Below are 9,637 nucleotides of genomic sequence, written 5' to 3'. Positions count from 1 at the left end.
TGGGCACCCCCAGAGATTCAGCTTCATGGCTGACAGGCGGCAATGGCAGGGGCTTCACCGATACCCTTGGTAACCGTAGTAGTTCCTGTAGTATCGGTCTCTGTCCTGGGGATGGTGGTAGTAGTAATTCTGCCACTAGAAGAAAGGGGAAACTCCATCACTTGGAGCCACAGCTGGCTGAGGACGGAGAGGCATGACACTCATCCCTTTGGCCCTGCCCCCCTTCATCTCTCTATCCCCAGATGATACTTACATCCCGACTGTATTGTCTGTAATAGTCTCTGTATCTGTTGTACTCATAATCTCGCCCATAGAACCGATCGTAGTCTCCCCTGTATCGATCGTAGAAATTACGGTAACCCTGAGAAAGGAGAAAGAGAAAGAGTGAAGATGTATGGGCTTTCAGCATGACAATCCACTGCTATCCCCCATCTTAAATGAGACACATCTTCACTTGATATTACAAACAAGCTTAACCTTCCCAGGATAAAGTCTTCCAGAGGAACAAATTAAATGGGCAAAACCCTAAGCCCTGAGAAAACAGCCCAAACCACTCTGCTTCCCCAAGCCAATAGGAATGGCTGTCACGGCCCAGAGGGAGGAGCAGAAGGAGAGCTGCACTCACCCCTCTGTTTCCAGACTGCCCCCAGTACTGCTGCCCGTAGGCCCGGTTGTCGTAGCCTCGGCGCTGCCCGCCCACTGGAAGAGAAATGGAGAGCGCGCTCAGACAGCTGGCATGGGGTCCTGGCTCCACATCTGAGTGGAAATCAAAAAGTCGGAGCCAAAGGCAATTCTGGGGGAATAGGAGGCCTGCTTCTGCCAGGCGCACACAATGTTAATTAAAGCACCAGCCAGGATCTTTTAAAAAGTCTGAGGTGGGGGAGGGCAGAGGAATAGAGACACAAGAAAACCAAGCCACCTTGGTTTCACCTTTTGAAGCTCCCCAATTCCTGCAAAACATTTAAGATGCCAAAAGGATACATGGCAGAGTTAGAAACATGAGTAAAAACTGCCATTCGTAGAGTCACAGACTTTCAGCCCTGGAAGGGATCCTGGATATCACATAACCCACACCTATCATTTTATACAAATGAACAAAGTCTAAATGATAAGCTCTTCCAGGGTAGGAACTGTTGGTATTCCCATTGCCCAGCACGTAGCAGGCACTCAAAAATTTTGTTGACTTACACTTATAATTACACACACACACACACACACACACGTGCATTTTTAATGCACAGTGAATGCACACTGTGGCGGGGGGTGTTAACTGACAAACTAGACATTCAGGAGGGAAATTAATTCCACTAATAAGCTAACTTACTGTCTAACACCCCCGCCCCCAGATTACTGAATAATGCATTCACTTTCTGCTCTATACAGTTGGGTTGATCCAATAGACAAAGTAGCAAAGAAAAAGATAAGAATCTGATTTCACTGCACAAATCCTTCAAATAAACTACAATAGTGAATGGGGAATCCATATGTAAAAGTGAAAACTACATAAATGAACAGGCTCAAGCATTGCTTTTCAAGGAAACAAATATTTTTGTTGAAAAATAACTACCTTTTGTTGAAGGATTATGGAAAAAGCACAAGAAGCTGGGAGTAAAGAACACAGGAAGAAATAAGCTCCATAAGAAGGGACTTCCTTATTGTTGGTGATCTGCCTTGGTTTGCCTGCCCTTTCCTTGTGGGTCCTGCTGCACTCAGCACAGAGAACAGACTGAGGCTTGGGCTGGCAGGTCCCCAGGACTCACCGTAGCCTTGGCCTCTGCTTCGGTTCTGCCGGTTTCGCTTGTTTCGATTGTTTCGGCGGTTTGTCCGCTTCTCGGAGGGCGGCAGCAGCTTCCTTGCCTCCTCCCTGTACTTAGTGACAATGGGCTGAGCTTCCTCCTTCTCCAGCTCCCCGTATGTCACCTCATCCATATAGTCGCATTTTTCAGGCAGAGAGAAGTTGGCTGTTAAGAGTAAGAGAGAAGCTTGTGGGCCTCCAAGAACGTAGACGGGTAAGATCTCATAATGAAAACCCCACTACAAGAATAGGATTTTCTAAGCCTCATCTATTAATGCACAGAAGTGTGCTGGGTTCACTCTTCGGGTTTTCCCTAAACTGTAACAGCCCCAGGCAAAGGGCTATCTGCAAACTGTAGATTTACAAGTTCTCAAGTGATCCATAATAAATTAAGAGTGAACTGGGTTAAGGTTTCTTATCAGGACAGAAGCAGGCAGCCAGAGGCTAAAAGTAACTGAGAAAGTTTTGGTGTTGGTTAGATAAGAAATACACTTTTGAAGAGACTCAAGAAGAAACTGACCCCAGCCTAAAGGCACTTACTCATCTATACAAGAAAAACAGTTAACAGGAGTAGGGGTCCTCATTAAAACCACCTGTGTATGATGGGCCAGCACACTTGCTAGTCTCTAGACATCAAGTTCAGAGGCTGAGTCCCAGCAGAATTCAGTTCAATGAGGCTCTCCTGATTCTGAGATGAATCCAGTTAGCCCTCCGTTTTATAAAACTGAACTAAATTCCTCCGAGTGCTTGAGTACCGGTATGGACTGGCCTAGTTCATTCTAAATAAACTTGGAGAATCCAGCTTTTAAATGTGTAACCAGCTCCCATGCCTGGGCATTATCAGAATTCAAAGAGCCAGTAGTTGACAGCTCAGGTGGGTTGTCAGGCGCCGAAGGCAGCAAGGGGAAAAACCAAACTCTGAGGTGAACAGCAAAAAACTATATCAATCAAGATAGTTAATTTTGCCTTCTAGGGAACCTTGCTGTAAGGCTTTGTACCACACATATCAAAAACCAAAACAAACAACAAAAATAAAAAACAGGCCTAATGTGATACTAGAAATCAAAATATACTGATGAGATCATTCACTCCAACCACTACCATTTTAATTTGAACCACAAGCATGTCCCATCTCTAGAATATAAATTCGGTGAAGACAGAGCTTCATTTCATTCATTCTTCCCCTATGTCTAGAACAGTACTGGACAAACAGTAGACACTCTTATGTATTTACTAAATGAATAACTGACTCATTGAAGCCTCTGCCTTAAGGCTATCATCCTGTGGTCTATCACCATTTCTCTTTTTGTATTTTATCAGAATGAATCAAGGGGTTATTGCTTCACCATTCACTCTGCTCATTCATTAATCTTCAAGTGATCACACCCATTAATTTATTCCACAGATTTACACTTTACATGTGGAGAATCCTCCAGGTGCTAAGAGGCTCCAGTGAGGTGTGCATGGACCAAGGACAGGACCCCTAACTTGTAGAGTTTAGCCCACCTTTCATCTCCAGCATTATAGACTCAGGCACATCATCTCCCTCCACTTCCTTCCTCAGCTCCAGCCTCTTCTTCCAGTCCTCCTCATTAGGGACGACCACCACCACTTTCCGAGAGAAAGTCTTAAACAGCAATAGCTTCCGCCGTTGGCCAGAGTTGTACACGTTACACTAGGAACAAGAGGAGTAATAGACGTTTTAGGAATAAAAATTAAACACTAATTCAACCAACAATTTACTGAGCATCTTTCACAAATGAGGCACTAAATTAGGGGTCTTATTTACACAATCTCTTTGAATTCTTCAAAAGCTACATGATGTTATCCTGTTTTACACAACATGAAAATTGAGACTCAGAGAGGCCAAGACTTGTCCAAGGTCACAAACCCAGTAAGTGGTGGAGCCATGAATCCAAAGCTCCAACGCTCTTTCCATTGCCTCTAGAATGTGTTTTACAGTCTGGGTCCATACACTCTCTGGTAAAATCACTAAGAGTTGTATCTCTGAGCTCAAAACACATTACAACCGTAACACAACTACTTAGTCATAATCAGGTAACCTGATTCTGTTACTTAATTCAGTCTTTCTCTATATATGCACCCTATTTTGACTCTGAGCAATTTTTTTTAAAGGGATTTAAAAAAAAATTATTTATTTTGGCCGTGTCGGGTCTTAGTTGCAGCATGCATGCGGGATCTAGTTCCCTGACTAGGGATTGAACCCAGGCCCCCTGCACTGGGAGCACAGAGTCTTACCCACTGGACCACCAGCGAAGTCCCTGAGCAATTTTATCAGATTAAATGGATACCAAATCTTTTATCTTTGGACCTACTGTTAAATTCGGTTTCTTTTGAATGTTTGAACAATACCTGATCAAGAATGAAGTTCCTCTTTGTCCGGGAAGCAATCTGGACCAGCTTACTAAGGCACTGGGAGGCTTGCTGAACTAAAAGGTCTCGGCTTTTGGGGTCCATCTGTGGCTCCTCGAGCCCCTTCATCTAATGAGTTTGAGAGGAAGAGAAACACAAGGAGTTACACACTAAGTTAAAGCCCAAGAATCACTGGTAAATGCCACAACACCACCACATCAGTTCACTGACATTGCTCAGTGCTGTGAATGTTGTCCATTTCCTACAGAACTCATTTCCAGTCTCAATGTGGATAAACTCCAGACTTTACCAGCTTTCAGATTTGACAACACAGCAAAGGAAAAGAAAAAAATCTACCGTAAACACATAGTGAGAACGCATTTCTTTATTTGTGGGGCCCTTGTTCTCAGACACCTGAAAGACCAACTCCACTGGGAAAAGATTATATAAGTTTCTTGGTACCTCAAGAGCTAACATCACAGCTGACTAACCCCTCCCAGCAACTCACCCTCATTTGATTGAGCACAGTCTCAGCTCCCAGGACATTGTATCTTTTCTCAGGGTTTTCTTTTGCATATTTCAGTGCCCACTGGGTCTTTCCAGATCCAGGCAGTCCCACCATCAGAATCACCTGCAAGTAAACAGAACCAGGAATGCTATAAAACATAAGTGAGGGTCATGTTTACAAAGCCCAATTTAAGAACATCCTCCCGTTCCCCCAGTTGGGTAAAGTTTTCAGAAGAAAAGCGACCCACCCACCGTTCCAAGCATGAGCACCAAGGTTCTGCACACTCTCCAGCATACCTCACACTCCTCTATGGTCTTGGGAGGGACCGCAGTGCGCACGCGCTCCTCCACAGGCACGGCATGGATGAACACAAACTCTTCTGGCGGTGGGAAGAAGGGCTCCTCCTTCTGACCAAAATTTAATTCTACAACACAATTTTTGCAGAGGACATGGGGTAGGAGGGCCCGGTCAGCCAGGGATTCCTTGTTGATACGGAACGCCACGCCAAGGTCTTCTCCATTCTTGGAAAAGGAAAGTTCTACTTCTTCAGCCTCAAAATTCTACAGCGACGAAAGACAAGAGCATTTATGGGCACATAGAGCTTGAGGTTGATTAATCTTACAATTTAATCTTTTTTTTCTCTACTCCAACTGCTGTACTAAACAACTACGTGAGCAACGCATCAAAGGCAGAAAAGACAGCAGCCGATGGGAAGCAAATTGATCCCTAGTGCCCTCTATTTACTCCTTGCTACAAATCTACAACTTTCAGGAGCACTTACAGCAAAGCAGCCAATGACATCACTCTCCCCAAAAGTCTGGCCAAATTCTTCAAACTGCCCATTCTCTGCCTTGAGTCCTCGTCCATCGAAACCATAAGAGAATTCATCCTCACCTAGAATAATCAGCAAATTAGTTACCTAAACTCAAACCTCCCACGGAGCAGCAAACACTAAAATGATTACGTTAAAAATAACTTTACCAAGCTGTGGATGGGAAAAATCAACAGACCATCCAACTCGAAGGAGAGAAACCTCTGTGCAGCCTTCTTTCATTGGGAGATTCTGGGTTACCTGGCCAAGTCAGAAAAGGAACTTTCAGATACTCGAGCAAAGTCTGAGTTACACAAGATTTTGATACAAACCGAAAACGACAACTATCACAACTCAACATCAGAAAAACAACTGTCAATGAACTTAAACCAAAGCCATGAGGGTCAATTTCTCGGTTACCGGAGCTACGGTTGTCATTCAAGTGTGGTGCCTTTTTCTGCACTAATAAAATACTGGTAGGCAGTAAACTACTATGTACTGGAGCCCACTCCATAGTAGTCTAATGACTAATTTAATAAATGAACGGTCCTAATGAGCTGTACACACTACCTTGGCCTCAAAGCAGACTTTCCCCTTTGTCACTCCATAAGTACTTCTTGCCCCAGACCAAAGGGTGGGGAACTTCTCTGAGAAAAGCGGCTGCCCTCCATAGCGGTCTTTGCTCACTTGAAAATGGAGATCCGAGGTATCTGTTAAGAAAGAAGCGATCTGTTTACTCCAATGCCCAACACTTGAAGCCACCAATAGAACACAAGTATACCCAGTTCTCAAGAATGGATACAAAGTTTAAATCTTTTCAAAGCTGCAGGCCATGAAGTTTTAATCTCCAAAATCACTTTTGATTGGTTTAAAACCTCAACCTGTCTGCCTTATACATACACGTGTCCAGGTTCACAAGAGTCTGATCCTCTTCCTCATCTTTTGCCTCTTCTTCCGGGGGTGGTGGAGACTTTGAACTATACATATGAGAGAAAAGCAAATACAGTGTAACCAAAGTCCTCTAATTTGAGAGGTGTCTGCATGACATCAGGTCTGCTTATCAGCAAATATAAAATTCCAGCAGACAGCTTCTTTCAACACACGTGAAAAGGGCAACAGGAGCTTTCAGGGTAGATTTAATCTAAAACTTAGGCCTGTGAAAACCTATTCCATTTTTAATCCATCCCTCTTTCCAGACTCTGCAGTCAACATCAGGTATACCAAAATCAGAGCAGACACTCCCTTCAATGAAAGGGACTATTTCCCTCACCGGCTGTGGTAAGCCTCCTCTCGGAATTCATAGTAAGCTCGGCCATGTTCATCCTTCTCATCCCGCTGTCTCTTTACCCCCCGCCGCTCACCATCTGAGCCTGCCGGTTTTGACTTTTCACTATCGTGGTCAACATCTCCTACAAAAAGGAGGGAAAGAAAATCAGCAGTTTTCATACTGGAGTGTAAGCTCAGAACCAACAGAAACTAAAGGAGGACCTGCATATCTGTCTAGTCAGAAGAGCCAGGTTTTTCCCATTGCATTCACAGAATGTTCCATTTCCAAAGATGATCATCTTCCTGTCACTGGCTGGGGTTTTATTTAAAAAAAAAAAAAAAAAAGGGACATTATGGGCTAATTACAGTCAAGCAGTAGATTAAAAATTCGGCAACTTTTGCATTCTAAATTTATCTGCTTAAATCAGGTCAAACTTGCAGATTTTTCCCACCAATATGACATAAAAGAAACATCCCATGAGTTTTTTAAAAACTTCATAGCTTAACTTCGATTCCTGACTATCAGATTTGGATTTAAGCTGGACACTTAATATATGTTTTCCAACACTTTTCCACAGGTTCATGTTACAGAAGCCTCAATTTTTTTTTTTTTTAAGGGTTTGCCTTTCCAGCTTTGAAACGCACAGCCATCCACAGCTTTACTTACATAGCTAATGTACTATGGTGTATATACAGAGAGGTATTTTTATCACAGATTTTTACTGAAACTTGCAGGAGCAAACCATTAAGTCACAAGAGACCCATAAATAATACTGCATCTTTACTGCACATAATTTGGGGCAGAAAAGTGTTGTCATATATTTAGCAACATTCTTCACAAAAGGAGAAAAAAAACAATTTTTCCTTGGACTTTTTTTGGTTTGTAACACTAAAGTTTTTAATAATAACTTCTTTAAAGAAGTCCTTTATCCCTCAACCTTTTTTATCTGCTATCTGGCGGTACACGTTAAGTGAAAGGTTATGTAATGGGATTTTTGTTCCAGAACATAGGACAATCTGCAAGTTGCATGTGACTGTTGTAGAATGGGTTCCAATTATACCATCATACCAAGCAGCAGCCTAAAAAAATGTATTATAAAAGGAACTAAAGCAAGCCACTTCATATTAAGAATGGGAAGCAGCTCCAGCTTTCCTCCCTACTCTGACAAGACAGTTATGGATCAGCTCCAACCATCCAATTACTTCAAAGAGAGAAAGGTCACTAACTCCCTAGGGCAACTCTATACAGTCTCTTCCACAAGGTTACTCAATGGACCCACCAACACCCCAATCATTTCAATTCAGGAAGTCAAGGACCCGAAATGTAAAAAGCTGGCTAAGTGTACAGCAAATATACAAATTTGCCCATCCATCTAGTCAGATGAAAGATTAAAATTTAATCGTAAGAATTCAGGCAAGGTTAAACCCCTAGCCAAATAATGTTGATTAACATTCTAAATGCTGTAGATTAAAATTTTTTTCTTCCGTAGTTAACGATTAAACTTGACACCCTCACACCACAGGCTGCTGAAGCAGGAGCTGCTGCTAAAGCAGGAGCAATGTTAGATTTCCAGATTTTCGGTGTGGCTCAAATTCTAATATTGAGCTTTTGATGGAGCGAACTTTGACGAACTGAGCTTATTGCTTAATTTTATGGCGAAAAAGTCAACAGTCGGGCAGAAGCCTCCAACAGTCGGTCTGGCTGTCCGTGTAATCAACAATTCCTCAGTGCATTCTCGGTTTAGGAAAAGATAACCAGCACCGCGGAAGGCTGCTCCAACAGGTAGCTCATAAGCAGTTCGCAAGCAACATCGCTTACTTCCATCCACTACCACCAAGCAACCAAGTTAGGCAGGAACCTCCCGCCTGCAGAGAGTGGGGCCACCAGAGGTAGTCAAACCCCCCAAAAAGGTGGGTAGAGGACGAAAGCCACCTCCCCTGGGGAGTCCCACCGAATGGCGATGGGAATCGAACCCCGCGATGCAGGGCTTGGTGCTGGGTCAGGGGCGCACCCGGCAGGTTGGAGCCGGGCTCCGCTGCCAGCTCCTCACCCTGTTCCTCTGCGGCCTTGTCACCCGGCGCCTCGGATCCCGGCGTCTCGTCTCCGCTCCGATCCTCCGGCTCATCTTCCTCCCCCTTGCCGGTGCCCTGCTCTTCGCCACCGTTCACCCCACCTGACTCGGCTGTGGCCTCCTCCGCCGGTTTCTCGGAAGCATCGGGCTCGGCCGCGGCCTCCACGGCTGCCGCCTCCGGGGGCTCCGGCGGCGGCTGTGCGGCCTGGCCCGAGGCCTGGGCAGGGGGGGGCTCTTCGTCTTCGTCCTCAAGCAGCGCCTCCTCGTCCTCCTCCTCCTCCTCTTCGTCCTCCTCCTCGTCCCCGCCCGGGCCGCCGCCCGACGCGGCCACAGGCCGAGGCTCCGCCTTGCAGGCCCCGCCGGGCCCGGCCCCGCCACCGCCGGCCTCGTCCTCGAGCATCTCGGCGTCCAGCGCCTCCTGCAGCCGCTGCGCCAGATCCACCTTGAGGCCGCGCGAGTCCAGGCCGCGCCGCTGCAGCTCCGACCGCAGCTCGGTCACTTTCAGCCGCTTCACCTCCATCGCCGCCGCCGCCTCCTCCGCCTCCCGCCGCCTCCTCCCCTGAGAGCCGTCGACCGAGCCCGACCGCGCAGGCGCCGCCGCCGCCCGCCTCCGCCTCACGCGCCAGCACTGAGCCCGCGCGAGCGAGCGCACGCACGTAGGCACGCAGGCAGAAGGCCGCAGGCAGCCTCTGCTACGTTAGTGTTTGTTTCTCGCCCTTCCTCCCTCCCCCTTTCGGCCCTCGGAGCCCAAAACAACACAGCAGGGAGCTACTTCCTCTCCAGCCCCCTTGGTTCCCCTGCCGCGGGCGGGC

The 9,637-nt window shown here is 46.1% G+C and overlaps 1 protein-coding gene across 1 annotated transcript; it reads right to left on the bottom strand.

The window, feature by feature from the left end:
• Nucleotides 1–54: 54 nt before the first annotated feature.
• HNRNPUL2 (heterogeneous nuclear ribonucleoprotein U like 2) lies at nucleotides 55–9,345 on the bottom strand. The gene is made up of 14 exons (XM_007462133.1): nucleotides 8,805–9,345; nucleotides 6,758–6,896; nucleotides 6,388–6,464; nucleotides 6,058–6,197; nucleotides 5,658–5,748; nucleotides 5,458–5,570; nucleotides 4,973–5,236; nucleotides 4,677–4,799; nucleotides 4,169–4,297; nucleotides 3,302–3,470; nucleotides 1,761–1,961; nucleotides 626–699; nucleotides 254–361; nucleotides 55–135 (listed from the first exon to the last, which is right to left on the bottom strand). The coding sequence occupies exons 1-14, from the start codon at nucleotides 9,343–9,345 to the stop codon at nucleotides 55–57; spliced, it is 2,250 nt and encodes a 749-aa protein (XP_007462195.1).
• Nucleotides 9,346–9,637: the final 292 nt, after the last annotated feature.

The sequence above is a fragment of the Lipotes vexillifer genome, unplaced genomic scaffold (genome assembly GCF_000442215.2).
Source record: "Lipotes vexillifer unplaced genomic scaffold, Lipotes_vexillifer_v1.1 scaffold1129, whole genome shotgun sequence".
In the NCBI taxonomy this organism is placed as follows: Eukaryota; Metazoa; Chordata; class Mammalia; order Artiodactyla; family Lipotidae; genus Lipotes; species Lipotes vexillifer.
Note: the sequence above shows the minus strand (reverse complement) of the source record. Positions and strands in the feature narration are given on the sequence as shown.